General features: G+C 42.6%; 1 protein-coding gene across 1 annotated transcript in view; it reads right to left on the reverse strand.

Moving 5' to 3' along the window:
* LOC138637692 (CD109 antigen-like) overlaps nucleotides 1–19,171 on the reverse strand; it is a 157,300-nt gene that overhangs the window by 96,225 nt on the left and 41,904 nt on the right. The window contains exons 8-9 of the mRNA XM_069726554.1: nucleotides 15,144–15,234; nucleotides 13,687–13,792 (exon numbers count right to left, since the gene is read on the reverse strand). Coding sequence (XP_069582655.1) covers nucleotides 13,687–13,792; nucleotides 15,144–15,234 — 197 coding nt within the window. The remainder of the gene's footprint in view (nucleotides 1–13,686; nucleotides 13,793–15,143; nucleotides 15,235–19,171) is intronic.

A 19,171-nucleotide genomic window follows, 5' to 3' on the forward strand; every position in this document is an offset into this window, starting at 1 on the left:
TACGGTGTTTACTGAAGGGGTTAACTAGTGGGCCAGTTTTATAGGTCGGGCCGTTACGGACGCGGCGATACTAAATATGTGTACTTTTATTGTTTTTTTTTTTATTTAGATAAAGAAATGTATTTAGGGGAATAATATTTTTTTTTTTTTTTCATTATTTAGGAATATTTTTTTATTTTGAAAATTTTTTTTTAACTTTTTTACATTGTCCCAGGGGGGGACATCACAGATCAGTGATCTGACAGTTTGCACAGCACTCTGTCAGATCACTGATCTGACATGCAGCGCTGCAGCCTTCACAGTGCCTGCTCTGAGCAGGCTCTGTGAAGCCACCTCCCTCCCTGCAGGACCCGGATCCGCGGCCATCTTGGATCCGGGGCTGGAGGAAGCAGGGAGGGAGGTGAGACCCTCGCAGCAACGGGATCACATCGCGTTGCTGCGGGGGGCTCAGGGAAGCTTCCCTATACCGCCGGCACATCGCGATCATCTTTGATCGCGGTGTGCCAGGGGTTAATGTGCCGTGGGCGGTCCGTGACCGCTCCTGGCACATAGTGCCGGATGTCAGCTGCGATAAACAGCTGACACCCGGCCGCGATCGGCGGCGCTCCCCCCGTGAGCGCCGCCGATCGCGCTGGACGTACTATCCCGTCCATGGTCATGGGGGCCCACCCCACCTCGACGGGATAGTACGTCCCATGTCAGAAAGGGGTTAATGGACATAAGAACAATTTAAAAAAATGTTTCTAGAATGAGTTCTGTAGAACATTTTTTAACTCATAACATGAAAGTAAGGTTAATAATATAACTTTCATTACAAAATCTTTAGCTTTACTTAACCCTTTTACCCCCGAAGGTGGTTTGCATGTTAATGAACAGGCCAATTTTTACAATTCTGACCACTGTCACTTTATGAGGTAATAACTCTTAAACGCTTCAATGGATCAACCTGATTCTGAGATCGTTTTTTTTAGACATATTGTACTTCATGATAGTGGAAACATTTCTTTGGTATGACTTGTGTTTATTTGTGAAAAAAATGAAAATTTGATAAAAATTTGGAAAATTTTGCAATTTTTCCAACTTTTAATTTTTATGCCCTTTAATCACAGAGATACAGTACAGACCAAAAGTTTGGACACAACTTCTAATTTAAAGATTTTTCTGTATTTTCATGACTATAAAAATTGTACATTCACACTGAAGGCATCAAAACTATGAATTAACACATGTGGAATTATATACTTAACAAAAAAGTGTGAAACAGCTGAAATTATGTCTTATATTCTTGGTTCTTCAAACTAGCCACCTTTTTGCTTTGATGACTGCTTTGCACACTTTTGGCATTCTCTTGATTAGCTTCAAGAGGTAGTCACCGGGAATGGTCTTACAACAATCTTGAAGGAGTTCCCAGAGATGCTTAGCAGTTGTTGGCCCTTTTGCCTTCACTCTGCGGTCCAGCTCACCCCAAACCATCTCGATTGGGTTCAGGTCTGGTGACTGTGGAGGCCAGGTCATCTGGCGTAGCACCCCATCCCTCTGCTTCTTGGTCAAATAGCCCTTACACAGCCTGGAGATGTGTTTGGGGTCATTGTCCTGTTGAAAAATAAATGATGGTCCAACTAAATGCAAACCGGATGGAATAGCATGCTGCTGCAAGATGCTGTGGTAGCCTGTTGTGAATTCTGTGGCTGAGTTCACTTCTGTGGTCACAAGTGGTATTGCAGTCTCTGGGCTTCCTCCCTCAGGTGTTTTGGTGAGCTCGTTGGCTGCCTTGCTATTTAGCTCCACCTGAGTCTGTCTTCCTTGCTCCTTGTCAATGTTCCAGTGTTGGATCTGAGCTACTGCATCTTTCCTTGGGCCTGCTGCTCTGCTAGATAAGTGCTTCTAGTTTGTTTTCTGTTTTTTCTGTCCAGCTTGCTATTATCTTTTGCTGGAAGCTCTGAGAAGCAAAGGGGTGCTCCGCCGTGCTGTTAGTTCGGCACGGTGGGTCTTTTTGCCCCTTTGCGTGGTTTTCGTTTTAGGGTTTTTTGTAGACTGCATAGTTCTCTTTGCTATCCTCGCTCTGTCTAGAATATCGGGCCTCACTTTGCTGAATCTATTTCATTCCTACGTTTGTCTTTTCATCTTGCTAACAGTCATTATATGTGGGGGGCTGCCTATTCCTTTGGGGTATTTCTCTGAGGTAAGTCAGGCTTGTATTTCTATCTTCAGGCTAGTCAGCTCCTCAGGCAGTGCCGAGTTGCATAGGTAGTTGTTAGGCGCAATCCACTGCTGCTTATAGTTGTGTGAGGATAGATCAGGTACTGCAGTCTACAGAGATTCCACGTCTCAGAGCTCGTCCTATTGTTTTTGGTTATTGCCAGATCTCTGTATGTGCGCTGATTACTGCACGCTGTGTTGCCTGATTGCCAGCCATAACAGTACAAGGAGCCAGACCAATGATTCCCAATAGAGGGAAAAAAGAAATCCTGACATCATTTTTTTTTCTTAGCTCTGTCTTCAGTCTTTTTTTTCCCCTAGACATTAGAGTGCTTCAGGACACAGGTGTGGACATGGATATTCAGGCTCTGTGCTCCTCAATGGATAATCTCGTTGTAAATATACAAAAGATTCAAGATACTATTGATCAGAAATCGATGCTAGAACCAAGAATTCCGATTCCTGATTTGTTTTTTGGTGACAGAACTAAGTTCCTGAGCTTCAGAAATAATTGTAAGCTATTTTTGGCCTTGAAACCTCATTCTTCTGGTAATCCTATTCAACAGGTTTTGATTATTATTTCTTTTTTGCGCGGCGACCCACAGGACTGGGCGTTTTCTCTTGCACCAGGAGATTCTGCATTGAGTAATGTTGATGCATTTTTCCAGGCGCTGGGATTGCTTTACGATGAGCCTAATTCAGTGGATCAAGCTGAGAAAAATCTGCTGGCTTTATGCCAGGGTCAGGATGATGTAGAAGTATATTGTCAGAAATTTAGGAAATGGTCAGTACTCACTCTGTGGAATGAATCTGCACTAGCGGCTTTGTTCAGAAAGGGTCTCTCTGAAGCTCTTAAGGATGTAATGGTGGGATTTCCTATGCCTGCTGGTTTGAATGAGTCTATGTCCTTGGCCATTCAGATCGGTCGTCGCTTGCGCGAGCGTAAATCTGTGCACCATCTGGCGGTATTGTCTGAGAGTAAGCCTGAGCCTATGCAGTGCGACAGGACTATGACTAAAGTAGAACGGCACGAACACAGACGTCTGAACAGACTGTGTTTCTATTGTGGTGATTCTACTCATGCTATTTCTAATTGTTCTAAACGCACTAGGCGGTTCGATAGCTCTGCCGTTATTGGTACTGTACAGTCCAAATTCCTTTTGTCCATTACCTTAATATGCTCTTTGTCATCATATTCTGTCATGGCGTTTGTGGATTCAGGCGCTGCCCTGAATCTGATGGATTTGGATTATGCTAAACGTTGTGGATTTTTCTTGGAGCCTTTGCGGTGTCCTATTCCGTTGAGAGGAATTGATGCTACACCTTTGGCCAAGAATAAGCCTCAGTACTGGGCCCAGCTGACCATGTGCATGGCTCCTGCACATCAGGAAGTTATTCGCTTTCTGGTACTGCATAATTTGCATGATGTGGTCGTGTTGGGGTTGCCATGGCTACAAACCCATAATCCAGTATTGGATTGGAACTCTATGTCGGTAACAAGCTGGGGTTGTCAGGGAGTACATGGTGATGTTCCATTTTTGTCTATTTCGTCATCCATTCCTTCTGACATCCCAGAGTTCTTGTCGGACTTTCAGGATGTATTTGAAGAGTCCAAGTCTGATGCCCTACCTCCGCATAGGAATTGTGATTGTGCTATCAATTTGATTCCTGGTAGTAAATTCCCTAAGGGTCGTTTATTTAATTTGTCCGTACCTGAACACACCGCTATGCGCAGTTATGTGAAGGAGTCCCTGGAGAAGGGACATATTCGCCCATCGTCGTCACCATTGGGAGCAGGGTTCTTTTTTGTAGCCAAGAAGGATGGTTCGCTAAGACCGTGTATTGATTACCGCCTTCTTAATAAGATCACTGTTAAGTTTCAGTATCCCTTGCCATTGATATCTGACTTGTTTGCTCGGATTAAGGGGGCTAGTTGGTTTACTAAGATTGATCTTCGTGGTGCGTATAATCTGGTGAGAATCAGGCAGGGAGATGAATGGAAAACGGCATTTAATACGCCCGAGGGTCATTTTGAGTATCTGGTGATGCCGTTCGGACTTGCCAATGCTCCATCTGTTTTTCAGTCTTTTATGCATGACATTTTCCGTGAGTATCTGGATAAATTCTTGATTGTTTACTTGGATGACATTTTGATCTTCTCAGATGATTGGGAGTCTCATGTGAAGCAAGTCAGAATGGTTTTCCAGGTACTGCGTGCTAATTCCTTGTTCGTGAAGGGATCAAAGTGTCTCTCGGTGTGCAGAAAGTTTCATTTTTGGGGTTCATCTTTTCCCCTTCTACTATCGAGATGGATCCGGTTAAGGTTCAGGCCATCCAGGATTGGACTCAGCCGACATCTCTAAAAAGTCTGCAGAAATTCCTGGGCTTTGCTAATTTTTATCGTCGCTTCATCTGTAATTTTTCTAGCATTGCCAGACCATTGACCGATTTGACCAAGAAGGGTGCTGATTTGGTTAATTGGTCTTCTGCTGCCGTGGAAGCTTTTCAGGAGTTGAAGCGTTGTTTTTGCTGTGCCCCTGTGTTGTGTCAACCTGATGTTTCTCTTCCGTTCCAGGTCGAGGTTGATGCTTCTGAGATTGGTGCAGGGGCGGTTTTGTCACAGAGAGGTTCTGGTTGCTCAGTGTTCAAACCATGTGCTTTCTTTTCCAGGAAATTTTCTGCTGCTGAGCGTAATTATGATGTGGGCAACCGAGAGTTGCTGGCCATGAAGTGGGCATTCGAGGAGTGGCGTCATTGGCTTGAGGGTGCTAAGCATCGCGTGGTGGTTTTGACTGATCATAAGAACCTTACTTATCTTGAGTCTGCCAAGCGCTTGAATCCTAGACAGGCCCGTTGGTCGTTATTTTTTGCTCGTTTTGATTTTGTGATTTCATACCTTCCGGGCTCTAAAAATGTGAAGGCGGATGCTCTGTCTAGGAGTTTTGTGCCCGACTCTCCGGGGTTATCTGAGCCGGCGAGTATCCTCAAGGAAGGAGTCATTGTGTCTGCCATCTCCCCTGATTTGCGGAGAGTGTTGCAGAAATTTCAGGCTAATAAACCTGATCGTTGTCCGGCCGAGAAACTGTTCGTCCCTGATAGGTGGACTAGTAAAGTTATCTCTGAACTTCATTGTTCGGTGCTGGCCGGTCATCCAGGAATATTTGGTACCAGGGAGTTGGTTGCTAGATCCTTCTGGTGGCCATCTCTGTCACGGGATGTGCGTGCTTTTGTGCAGTCCTGTGGAATTTGTGCTAGGGCTAAGCCCTGCTGTTCACGTGCCAGTGGGTTGCTTTTGCCCTTGCCGGTCCCGAAGAGGCCTTGGACACATATTTCGATGGATTTCATTTCTGACCTTCCCGTTTCTCAAAAAATGTCGGTCATTTGGGTGGTCTGTGATCGCTTTTCTAAAATGGTCCATCTGGTGCCCTTGGTTAAATTGCCTTCCTCCTCTGATTTGGTGCCTTTGTTCTTCCAGCATGTGGTTCGTTTACATGGCATTCCTGAGAATATTGTTTCTGACAGAGGTTCCCAGTTTGTCTCGAGGTTCTGGCGAGCCTTTTGTGGTAGGATGGGCATTGACCTATCTTTTTCCTCGGCCTTCCATCCTCAGACTAATGGCCAGACCGAACGAACCAATCAGACCTTGGAAACATATCTGAGATGTTTTGTTTCCGCTGACCAGGATGATTGGGTGTCATTTTTGCCGTTGGCTGAGTTCGCCCTTAATAATCGGGCCAGCTCGGCTACCTTGGTCTCTCCATTTTTCTGCAATTCTGGGTTCCATCCTCGTTTCTCTTCAGGACAGGTTGAGTCTTCGGACTGTCCTGGTGTGGATTCTGTGGTGGACAGGTTGCAGCAGATCTGGACTCAGGTAGTGGACAATTTGACCTTGTCCCAGGAGAAGGCTCAGCTTTTCGCTAATCGCAGACGCCGTGTGGGACCCCGACTTCGTGTTGGGGATCTGGTTTGGTTATCTTCTCGTCATATTCCTATGAAGGTTTCCTCTCCTAAATTTAAACCTCGTTTTATTGGTCCGTATAGGATTTCTGAGATTCTCAATCCGGTGTCTTTTCGTCTGACCCTCCCAGACTCCTTTTCCATACATAATGTATTCCATAGGTCGTTGTTGAGGAGATACGTGGCACCTATGGTTCCATCTGTGGAGCCTCCTGCCCCTGTTTTGGTGGAGGGGGAATTGGAGTATATTGTGGAGAAGATTTTGGATTCTCGTGTCTCTAGACGGAAACTCCAGTATCTGGTCAAATGGAAGGGTTATGCTCAGGAAGATAATTCCTGGGTTTTTGCCTCTGATGTCCATGCCCCAGATCTTGTTCGTGCCTTTCATGTGGCTCATCCTGGTCGGCCTGGGGGTTCTGGTGAGGGTTCGGTGACCCCTCCTCAAGGGGGGGGTACTGTTGTGAATTCTGTGGCTGAGTTCACTTCTGTGGTCACAAGTGGTATTGCAGTCTCTGGGCTTCCTCCCTCAGGTGTTTTGGTGAGCTCGTTGGCTGCCTTGCTATTTAGCTCCACCTGAGTCTGTCTTCCTTGCTCCTTGTCAATGTTCCAGTGTTGGATCTGAGCTACTGCATCTTTCCTTGGGCCTGCTGCTCTGCTAGATAAGTGCTTCTAGTTTGTTTTCTGTTTTTTCTGTCCAGCTTGCTATTATCTTTTGCTGGAAGCTCTGAGAAGCAAAGGGGTGCTCCGCCGTGCTGTTAGTTCGGCACGGTGGGTCTTTTTGCCCCTTTGCGTGGTTTTCGTTTTAGGGTTTTTTGTAGACTGCATAGTTCTCTTTGCTATCCTCGCTCTGTCTAGAATATCGGGCCTCACTTTGCTGAATCTATTTCATTCCTACGTTTGTCTTTTCATCTTGCTAACAGTCATTATATGTGGGGGGCTGCCTATTCCTTTGGGGTATTTCTCTGAGGTAAGTCAGGCTTGTATTTCTATCTTCAGGCTAGTCAGCTCCTCAGGCAGTGCCGAGTTGCATAGGTAGTTGTTAGGCGCAATCCACTGCTGCTTATAGTTGTGTGAGGATAGATCAGGTACTGCAGTCTACAGAGATTCCACGTCTCAGAGCTCGTCCTATTGTTTTTGGTTATTGCCAGATCTCTGTATGTGCGCTGATTACTGCACGCTGTGTTGCCTGATTGCCAGCCATAACAGTAGCCATGCTGGCTCAGTATGCCTTCAATTTTGAATAAATCCCCAACAGAGTCACCAGCAAAGCACCCCCACACCATCACACCTTCTCCTCCATGCTTCACGGTGGGAACCAGTCATGTAGAGTCTATCTGTTGACCTTTTCTGCATCACGCAAAGACACGGTGGTTGGAACCAAAGATCTCAAATTTGGACTCATCAGACCAAAGCACAGATTTCCACTGGTCTAATGCCCATTCCTTGTGTTCTTTAGCCCAAACAAGTCTCTTCTGCTTGTTGCCTGTCCTTAGCAGTGGTTTCCTAGCAGTTATTTTACCATGAAGGCCTGCTACACAAAGTCTCCTCTTAACAGTTGTTATGGAGATGTGTCTGCTGCTAGAACTCTGTGTGACATTGACCAGGTCTCTAATCTGAGCTGCTGTTAACCTGTGATTTCTGAGGCTGGTGACTCAGATAAACTTATCCTCAGAAGCTGAGGTGACTCTTGGTCTTCCTTTCCTGGGGCGGTCCTCATGTGAGCCAGTTTCTTTGTAGCGCTTGATGGTTTTTGCCACTGCACTTGGGGACACTTTCAAAATTTTCCCAATTTTTTCGGACTGACTGACCTTCATTTCTTAAAGTAATGATGGCCAGCCACTTGTTTTTCTTTACTTAGCTGCTTTTTTCTTGCCATAATACAAATTCCAACAGTCTATTTAGTAGGACTATCAGCTGTGTATCCACCAGACTTCTGCACAACACAACTGATGGTCCAAACTCCATTTATAAGGCAAGAAATCCCACTTATTAAACCTGACAGGGCACACCTGTGAAGTGAAAACCATTCCCGGTGACTACCTCTTGAAGCTCATCAAGAGAATGCCAAGAGTGTGCAAAGCAGTCATCAAAGCAAAAGGTGGCTACTTTGAAGAACCTAGAATATAAGACATAATTTCAGTTGTTTCACATTTTTTGTTAAGTATATAATTCCACATGTGTTAATTCATAGTTTTGATGCCTTCAGTGTGAATGTACAATTTTCATAGTCATGAAAATACAGAAAAATCTTTAAAAGAGAAGTTGTGTTCAAACTTTTGGTCTGTACTGTATGTCACACAAAATAGTTAGTAAGTAACATTTCCCACATGTTTACTTTACATCAGCAACATTTTGGGACCAACTATTTTCTATGTTAGGAAGTAATAAGGGTTCAAATTTGATCAAAGAGTTTTCATTTTCCCAACAAAATTTACAAAACCATTTTTTTAGGGACCACATTACGTTTGAAGTCACTTTGAGGGTCTATATAATAGAAGTTACTCAAAAGTGACACCACTCTAAAAACTACACCCCTCAATGTTCCCAAAACCCCAGTCAGGAAGTTTATTAATCCTTCAGATTCCTCACAGAATTTTATACCAATGAGTGAAGGAAGAATAAATTACATTTTTGCCACTAAAATGTTGTTTTAGCCCCAAGTTTTTAATTTTTCTAAGGGCTAACAGGAATTTTTTTTACAACAAACTGAGGTCCATTTTTTCCTGAGTGTGCCAATACCCTACATCTAATCGCAAAGGGCACCAGATTTTACTGTTATGGTTTACAGGTGCCATGACCCACTTGGAGAGCCCATGAAGATCCAGAAAAGCAGAACCGCCCATAAGTGATCCCAATTTACAAACTATATCTCTCATTGAATTCATCTAGGGGTGCAGTGATCATATCGACACCACGGGTGTGTCACAGAAGTTTATATACCATTGGGCAGTGAGCAAAAAATAACTACATTTTTACCATCAAAATTTAGTTTTAGGCTCCTTTCACACTAGCGTCAGAATCTCCCCGTCGCAATGCGTCGGGGAGAGATTCCGACGCTAGCGTTTGCTGCATTGCACAATGGGTGCAGCAGATGCATTTTTCCGGCGCATCTGCTGCCCCATTGTAAGGTGCGGGGAGGTGGGGGCGGAGTTCCGGCCGCGCATGCGCGGTCGGAAAAAGCGGTCCGTCAGGAGAAAAAAAACGTTACATGTAACGTTTTTTTCTCCCGACGGTCCGCAAAAGCACGACGCATCTGTCGCTCGACGGATGCGACGTGTGGCAATCCGTCGCAAATGCGTCGGCAATGCAAGTCTATGGGGAAAAAACGCATCCTGCAAGCACTTTTGCAGGATGCGTTTTTTCTGCAAAACGACGCATTGTGACGGATTGCAGAAAACGCTAGTGTGAAAGTAGCCTTAGCCCCAGATTTTACATTTTCTCAGAAGAAGTGGATAAAAATGGCACCATAATTTGTCCCACAATTTCTACTGAAAATGGCAATACCCCATATGTGGCTGTACAATACTATTTAGCCAGACGGAGAGACTTGGGAGGAATGGAGCACTATTTGCCTCCTGGAGCACAGATTTTCCTAGAACAGTTTGATGACTCCATATACAGATCCCCTAATTGCTAGAAGAGCAGAATCCCTCCTCAAGTGACCTCATTTTGCAAATTATACCCCTTTGGCAATTTATCTACAGGTGTAGTGACTATTTTGACTACATGGGTATTTTCCAGAAACAAGCAGCAATGAATGTTGCTGAGTGAAAATTGTAAACTGCCATTGTAGTGACCAGTATGCCGAAGTGATCAGTGCGTTGCAGTCACCAGTACATTATGCCTAGCCTGTGCTTCTGGAGACATGCACCCGTAAGTTAGGTGGGCTCTCATCACTTCAGAAAATGCCAAACATGGACAGTATTTGTAGTTTAAGTACAATGTGGGGCTCAGAAGGGAGGGGGCATTTGGATTTGGGAGCGCAGAATTTGCTGAATTACTTTTGGGAGGTGAGGAGTCATTTTGCTTTTCCAGTGCCTTTCACTACAAGTAACGTGAAAGTCCACTATATTTCCATTATCAGATGATAAACCTGAGTGAGGACTTGCTTTGTTTTGTGGATTGAGTTGAAGCTTTTATTGGGAACATTTTACATAACGTTAGGGATCACAGTTATCCGGCGCCCTACGCTGACCACTTACTTTGGAGTTTCGATCTAAGTCTCTGAGTGACGTGGTTCAGATGAAACCCCATAGGCATGCATTCACTATAATGAGGCAGCAGCGTCCACTGTGCCTTTTGCTTTATTATAGAGAATCTTCTGCCAGAGGTTCCATCTCAATCACATATTTTAGAGATTTACATGGAAACTTTGGGGTAAGTGCCCAGTGCAGAGCACAGGATAAATGTGCGCCGAGTCTTACTGCAATCTTTTGGAGGCAGAATGAAAAAATCAACAGCAGGTGAAGAATTGGTTTTATTTATTTTTACGCCATTCCTCGTGCATTATAAGTGATTAAGCAACTTTATTCTTTGAGTCGGTGCGATTACAGCGAAACCAGATTTATTTTAGGTTTTTATGTTTGGCTAATGTCACACACTAAAAGACAATTTTTTATTACAAAAACTAGTTTTTTCATCATCATATTTTGAGAGCTATAATTTTTCCATATTTTAGCCCACAGAGTCACGTGAGGGCTTGTTTTTTGTGGGACAAGATGATGTTTTTATTGGTACCATTTTCAGGCACATGATATTTTTTGATCGCTTTCTATTCCGATTTTTGGGAGACAGAATGAGCAAAAACCTGCAATTCGGGAATTTTATTTGAAGGGAGGCTTAGGCCGTTTCGTGTGTGGCAAAATTGATAAGGCTGCTTTATTCTTCAGGTCAGTATGATTACAGCGATACCTCGTTTATATCTTTTTTATGTTTTGGCAGTTTTACACAGTAAAAACTATTTTATAAAAAAAATAATTATTTTTGCATCGCTTTATTCTGAGGGCTTATTCTGAGATATTTATTTTTCCCTGATGAATGCCTTGATGGATGTAGCAGAAAAGCACAGCCATGAATGGCTGCAAGAGCAGCTGAACTCTCTCCTTAGAGCCGACCCTGAAATCCAAGAAGACAGAAGCCCAGATTGTCCTCCTGCCTCTTGAGATGACAGCAGTCCTGCACGACCTCTAGCGAGATGCTGCCGCGCTGCTAAATGCCTGAGCCCAAACGTATCTTGCAGGAGCAGAAGAATGAGGTGCCGCCCCATCCAGCCTCCAGGAGGAATCAGTCTGCTGGCAGAAGCTCCAGTGGGAAGACGAGGCAGTGGCATGAGGACAAGAAGGGAGCTTCCGGGCTCTGCTTTCTTTTGCAAAACTTCGGAGGCCATTTTCCCGGGGTCATGTGAGCACATGGCGGCCATTTTCTCAGGGTCTAGTGGAGATGTCATGGCAATTCCATTGCGGATGCAGAGGCCATTTTCCAGGGGCCTGTGACATGGCGGCAGCCATTTTTCAGGATTTGGGAATGATGCTGCCCTGCAATGGGGCACAACTGCAAATGGGTCTTGGACATGGCCTCTAATGGTAAGGCACAGGAGCTCTGAGCAAGCTACCAAGTACACATAAAATTGGCCATTTTGTATGCGCTAAACGCTCTCATTTTTCATATTTCTAGTGCAGTAATGCAGTTCAATTTTCGTGTTTCATATTTGCATGTTTCAGCGCTACAGTGTGCTGCCTTATTTACTTAACTATATACGAGTTGGCGACTCTAGGTTCAGCACCTGTTCACACTGAGTCTATGTTTGGATGTGCCGGTCAGGTTTTTGAAATGTATTAGAAGTGTAATGTTGCAGTTTTCTTCACAGTCAGTGGGACCGGTTAATCCTGTTAGTGCTTGGGTGGGGGATAGAAAAGGGAAAGTATCTGCCCTCCTAGATAAGATTCCTAGTACAGCGGCTCCCATTGTGGCGCTGGTTGGTTCATCGATTTTGGGTAGGTCTGATCTGAGTGCTGGATCCACTGGATCCTCTGACCCAGGTATTAGACTACATGATGCAACTCAAAGTGAGATTTATGTTAGTTTCAATGGCCCTTTAGGGGCCCCATCTTAAACAGAATACTTTCCTACAGCAAGTAGTGTAAATGGTACTCCAGGCCCTAACCCTGCTGCTTCACAAGGAGATGAAACCTCCGATCATGCGCAAAACATTGAGTGTATCCTACGCTGTGAACTACAGTACATCCATTGTGCCACTAAGGCTAGGGTCACACGGCAGTATAAAAAATTAGCCCAGTTTTCATCCAGAAAAGTGCTACGGGTTTTTTTCTCACTTGCCATCCATATACAATCAGTTCTTTTACAGCAGCTATTAATCATTTATAGGACCATGTACAGTTTCTATGTTACAGAACTGCAATGTATCCATAACAATCGGATGCTTTACTGGGGCTCCGTATGGCATCCATTTTTCTTACACCCATCCTATTTCTGTCAGTGAAAAAAAAATTGCATCAGCACTGCCCCATTGAATAACATTGGTTAGTATGTTATCCAATAACAAATCAGATAGCACTCATCTAATTTATATGGTGGTGTGAGAGAGCCCAGACACACGGTAACCTGTTATTTCCTTCAGTAAAGTGTTATGTTTGCAAGTTCACACATGTGTTTGATTGCTCCAACACCACGTACCCATACCATACCCTGCGGGGGTCTTATATCAACTACATAAGTGGAACCTCCTGTTATTGACAATTGTGAACACAAGAGAAGCGTTTAGGGGTCCAGCAGCCCACTTCAGCTACTGTGACATTACCATCTGCTGCCAATGGAACTACGTGTTCCAGCTGACCGCTTTGCAACATCTGGTACTTCTCCCATGGCTTAGGCCCCTTTCACACATCAGTTTTTAGCCATCAGGCACAATCTTGAAAAAAACCGATTCGTTACAAATTGTGAAAAACTGATGAGACGGATCCAATTTTCTGCTGGATCCATTTCAATTTTTTTTTTAACCTGGTGATAGAGTTTGGGCTTCTTATTCCGTGGAGGAGAGCGAGAGACTAGAATAGAAAATGCATGATTTCTTTAAAAAAAATGGAATCAGTCGCCGGATTCCATCATTTCACCTCACGTCTCATCCATTTTTCGACGGATCCGTCACTGTGCATTTTTTCCCCGGACAGAAAAAACGTTCCTCTGTATGTTTTCTCTTGCCGCCGGAAAGCTAATTTTGGACAGATCCGGCAAAAAGCGGATGAAACGTGAGGCCATATGTCGCAATCTGGTGCTAATACAAGTCTATGAGAAAAAACAGATCCGTTTTTTTTTTTCAAAATTTCCCAGTATTGTGCCTGACGGCAAAAACCTGATGTGTGAAATGGGTCTTACCACACACTGCGCATGTCACTAAGGGGTTAAACCATTACCCACTGCAATTGCTACTACTAATAAGCAATACATGAGAATAAATTGCTTCTAGATTAAATTCTAGTCTATTTTATAAAGAAGTGCACAAAAGATATTTACCTGTGAATTCGTCAGCTACTGAGGCTGTTATAGTAATTAAAGATCCCCATGACAGTAGAGTTTGTATTTCTTGATGCGTGAAACTGAAGTTTGTGGACCCTGAGATCTGAGAAATAAGAAAACAATCCATTAATATTAATTAATAAATAGACGAGCGGTGGCATTTCGTATGCCAGAGATCTCACTCCAGTCGCTGACTAGAGTGAGATGTCAGGCGTATTGCACAGAGACACACGGCACTCGTCAGATGCTCCAGTTAGCACATCCCCTCATCAAGAAGACTGGCTTGAGAAATGTCAATTATGATGAATCAGGCCCAAAAAATTAAAGTAAATGAAGCCCCCAATGAATTATATGTTAGAGTTGCTTCACTTGTCATGTAAAGGTGGCCATATGTGAAATTATATCTGTAGGCTACAGGATATTTTACAAACTCCACCAGAAACACACACATAAATTTGGTAAATCATTGCTCCAGTCCTCTTCCTGGTGTATTTTTTTTATTATGCCAGTATTTGGCTAAATTATTGCGAATTTTGGCACCAAAAGTTGCAAAACCAGTTCCAGGCAAGAAGGCCCATCTTTTACTTTGTTCCAAATTCATGAATCTCAATTTATTTTGATAAATTTGGCGCCAAAACTGGCATTTAATACCCCAAAACAAAAATGAAGATGACTTTAAAAAAATGCAAATGATGAATTGGGGTGTAAATGTGTATGTTATGTTCATAAAACATATAGTTTACCATTGCATTGCATACCACACGTGTCCTACTGCATATACTGTAAATGGCTGTGTAATTAAAGGTCTATGGGATAAAGTTTCTCCTTTTGGAGAGCCCCAAATTGATGTAGGAAGAGCTAGAAGCCATTCAATACATTTAGAGAAGGTGAGGACTAGAACTCTAGTTCCCTCCTAAAATTCAATATCAATCACTCATTGCGTAGTCAGATGGCCGTATAACACGGACGACGATCACATCACAATGCTCGGACTGGCCGTTGGCTCTGTTAACCCGAGAATGACAGCATGTATTTCTATGCAGCGGTCACGCCCAGGTCAAGAGAGCCGACAGCCAATCCGAGAATTGCAATGCGATTGTTGCCCATGTTATACGGCCATCTGACTGCGCCCTTAAAGGGTCTTACTAAACTATTTAGTCATGTGATCTAACTCAAGGCCATTTAACGGGTTGATGTTGACTTTAAGAGTTGCTATCCCCAATAGGTAGCACTAGAATCACTGTTGTCTTTGTCTCTGAAGAGGTTATTTACATATACGATATAGAAAAGTCTAATTTGAAAACTCTGATACATTATCAGCTTAATTGCATATAGTTTATCTCCCAGGTAGGGATTTTAGCAGCAAGTCAGAACATACAAGATATCTCCCTAATTGTTTAATAGCTTTATATGGCCATTAGTAATTCTAAACAATCTGATGACAGAGCACCTACCTGGTAAGTTTTGCTAATTTCAGGTTCTGAATAATACACACTCCTCACAGTCACGGACACGTTTCCTATTAAAGGTTTGCCATAAAAGTATCTAGGATAGAAAAGATGTATTCAGAGCAGAGATTATACTATTACAATGCCTTTTACTGATAAAGACTCATGTACTACAGAGGTGCAAGGACATTGTGTAGAGCTGTACCACACTCTGCCAGGTGCCATACATATAGTGGCATTCAGTGAACTATATTACAAGTAGACATTTGTCTGAAAAGATCAAAATACAGGAGACCTAAACTCTGGAAGCACATTAGGAGAATGCCAGACAGAAAAATGACATCAATGAGGAATTACCAGGATGGAACAATAGTTAAAACACAAAAATATCCCCCCACTAGAAAGGCTACTGACCCAAGTTAAACAAGCACTCTAATCAGAAATTTTATCCTCTTAATATACAGTATTACAGTCATCATATTATATGGCACTGAGTACTTACAATTGCTCATTTTGCCTTTCTACCCACTTAGTTCTTCTCTTTCCATTAGGTCTATTACATCACACGATTAAAAACTGACTAGCTGAATCACTGTAAGCTCTATGTAGAAACAGGAGGACAATTTTCCCTGTATGACTCATAAGTCTCTGCAGATGTCAATGGCAGGGGGAGGAGGGAGCAGCTGAGTCAGGAGATGAAGAGGAAAATGATTTATGCAGGGACAAGAGACTTCCTGTTTCTACATACTGTAGATCAGAGAAGACAGAATTAGCTGGTAGAAAGGCAAAATGAGCAATTGTAAGTACAAAGTGCTATATAATATGATGGTTGCAATATATTAAGAGGATAAAAACTTTGATGGGAGTGCTTCTTTAAAACACCAACCTCCAAAGGTAAAAAATGCCATACAGTAGTGTACATGTATTGACAGCAGTTATAGTGAAAACTCAGAATTCTATAAGGTCCAAAATAGTGCCTCAAAATAAATGATAGTTTAGTGAAATATAGAGCCAATATAAAAAATATGATCATATACAGTAGAAAAACTGAAAGAAATGAACCGGAGTCAAGTTGGTGCGCATGCAAAATAGGAACATGTTCACATTGGCCGAAAAACAGACAAAGCCCAGGACAGAAACAAAATAAATCAATACCCTGCAGTAAGCAAATAAGCAAAAGCAGTAGCTTTGTCTGTTTTTCAGCCAGGCTATATTTTGTTTCAGCTCCAAACACAAAACTAAGATTTTTTTCCAAGCTTGGGAAGGCTCAGGATTGTGTTTGCAGACAAAATATTATGAATGAAAGAGTACCAATCATTTTAATTTTTATATCATTCATTAATCAATGTTTTACATGAAAATTAGAAACTTTAAAATGTATCTTATCAGAAAAATCTGCTTTGTCCTCCTGAACTGATCATCTTCCTAATGCTCTATTTACGGGTAAAATTTGTATTCTGTGAAAATAAATTGTTAGATTATTGAGATAAGAGATGGTGGCTGCTATTGATGGGATTGTCTGTAGAGGGGATTACCAGGTGCTATAGGCAGAGCTGCTCCCTACACATCGAATTTTATCAGTTGCATCTCCAATCTGAGAAATGTAACAATCTGTCTTCACTGAATACAGATTTTACTCGTGAATTGGGAATTTGGAAAATAAGTGATCAGTCCAGGATCAAAAGAAGCAGATTTCTCTGCTTATTTTCATGTGTCCTATTGAATCATGAATTAAAAATTAAAATGATGGTTACTATTTAACATTAATGGGTGAATTTTTTTATCAGTTTTTTTTTCACTTGAATGGCATTAGAGTGCTGCCTCTTTTTCTTTGGAGTAATGATAGATAGAGAGAGAGAGATCAGAGAGGACTTAATATGCCAGGATTGTTTTTTCAAACTTCTGAATCAACTTGCTTTAAGGTTATTAATACAATGGAATATTTATTTTCATCTCCTCCCTTACAACAAACATGACACAATTCTTGGTAGCACAGGATGTTGACATCGTAAAATATTTAACCAGAACTACTGTTAATTATAGTTCCTTGAACATGTACAATACTTTATTTCTATTGTACGTTCTCACATATAACTGGATGCAATGTATACCTAACATCTGAGGTCATATTAAAAGAAATGGTTGTAAGAAGAGCTTAATCTCTTCTGGTATTCCAATTTTTAGGGAATTAAAAAAAATTGAGGCTCCTCAGTAGTTGTTATCAAAATAATTACTGTGTAATTTTGGAAGCCAAATCATTAGGTGAGACACGTAATGATATGAAAGAGGTACACGTATTTTTATCTTGTCTCTTTTTTATCAGTTCTCCACTACACCGAGAAGCCTCTACCTGTCCAGGCCAATTTATACTTGTGTCATTATTTTAATGTCACCTATAGGTTTGTCTGCTTTAAGTCAAATGGTTTGTGTAGAATGGGGGCTACAACTAACCTTAATCCGAACCTCAGCGCATATGGTATCTAATCAAGCAGTTCTGCTGACTACATAGACCCCAATCTGTCAACTGGGAAATAAGAAAGGCACATATGTAGGAAGGGGAAGCCAAAGAGGTAGCCATGGCCAACAGCAATCCCTGTATCACTCCCTGGACACCCTCCTGCATAAGATCTCATCTCTCTGTTGCAGTACCTTGTAGCTAGCTCTCTGCACTATCTGGACTTGCCTGGTACGGGGATGTATTCCTCACAAACGGTTCCACAATAAAGGAGACACACTCCGGCTTAACTTCAATGTTAACTCTTTTACTCAGCACAGCTTGTTCAAATACAGGCACTTCAAGTAACACATTTCTTCCTTTCTTTCCCTTCTCTGTCCTTTCCTTCACTATGCTCAGCTCCGGGTGAGACCGTATCTTCCGGTCCTGCAGAATCTGTTCCATCGGGAACTCTTGCCTCACATTGGGGAGTCCTACACCACTTCGCCCCGGTTCTAACAACTGCCACCCAGGCAAAGATCTGCCACATCTCGTGTGTGCTACCCGTGCTGACCAGACTTCTCTCTTTGTAGGGACAGATTTCTATCAGCCGTTTCCGCAGCGCTTCCATGCTTCTTCCTCCAGGAGGAGCCTTTAGTGTAGCTGTTCTATGCTGGTCCCCTTTCTTTAACATTGCGGGGCACGGCGACTTCTGGCCAGGCAGCCCTGTGAGCTGCACGGGCACCTAGCCCCCGAGTGAATAAAACCAGAAAGCTTAACTATTCTTATTCCAGTGTGCCCCTCCTACTCTAGCTTTATACTACAGGGCCCCATCTAATGGCCAACTATGGACACTATACTGGGCCCGGGGACAAACTTTCCCTATAAACAATATGTGCACAGCAAACAATGGCATTACATAAATATACAGAGCAATATACAGAAGGTATAGCAATGCTCTTGTACACAGTGGTAATACACTTTATGTGTAGCAGTACCACCATGTACGAACTCATTAATAATATACAATATGTGCATTCTTAAAGGGTTTGGGGAGAAGAGGGAACAAAAACATACCGTATTTACATCCTCTACACATATATACTGAGTGGAATGCCCATTTACCCTATATGCCCTCCTCTATAGGAGCAGAGATAGGGCATGTTCACATGGAGTTTTTTAAAGACTGGAATTGGTGAATATCACTTGAAATACAGCAGTGACTAGTGCCCACTGATTTTTTTTCATGCAGACATTTAGTCTGTGTGAAAAAACTGTCATGTGAACAGCCCAATTGAATATTATTAGTCCGAGTGCTGTCCTTGTGAGGTCAGTTTATCACGGGCAGTACTTAAAGCAAAAATATGGTTGTGTGAATGTAACCTTACTGTACACATCTGTCTGACGTATACAAAATTGTCAAATTTTTATCTAGAAAAAATGGACGATTTTTCATTTGTATTGTCATCTGTATGGCATCCGCTTTTGTAAATCAGCAGTTAAAACAATGTACAGAACCAAGTACAGTTTCCTATATCAAGTGTATTGCAATGTAACTGTGAAAATCGTATGCCAAATGGTTGGGTTGATCCATATGGAA

This window comes from Ranitomeya imitator, chromosome 5 (genome assembly GCF_032444005.1).
Source record: "Ranitomeya imitator isolate aRanImi1 chromosome 5, aRanImi1.pri, whole genome shotgun sequence".
In the NCBI taxonomy this organism is placed as follows: Eukaryota; Metazoa; Chordata; class Amphibia; order Anura; family Dendrobatidae; genus Ranitomeya; species Ranitomeya imitator.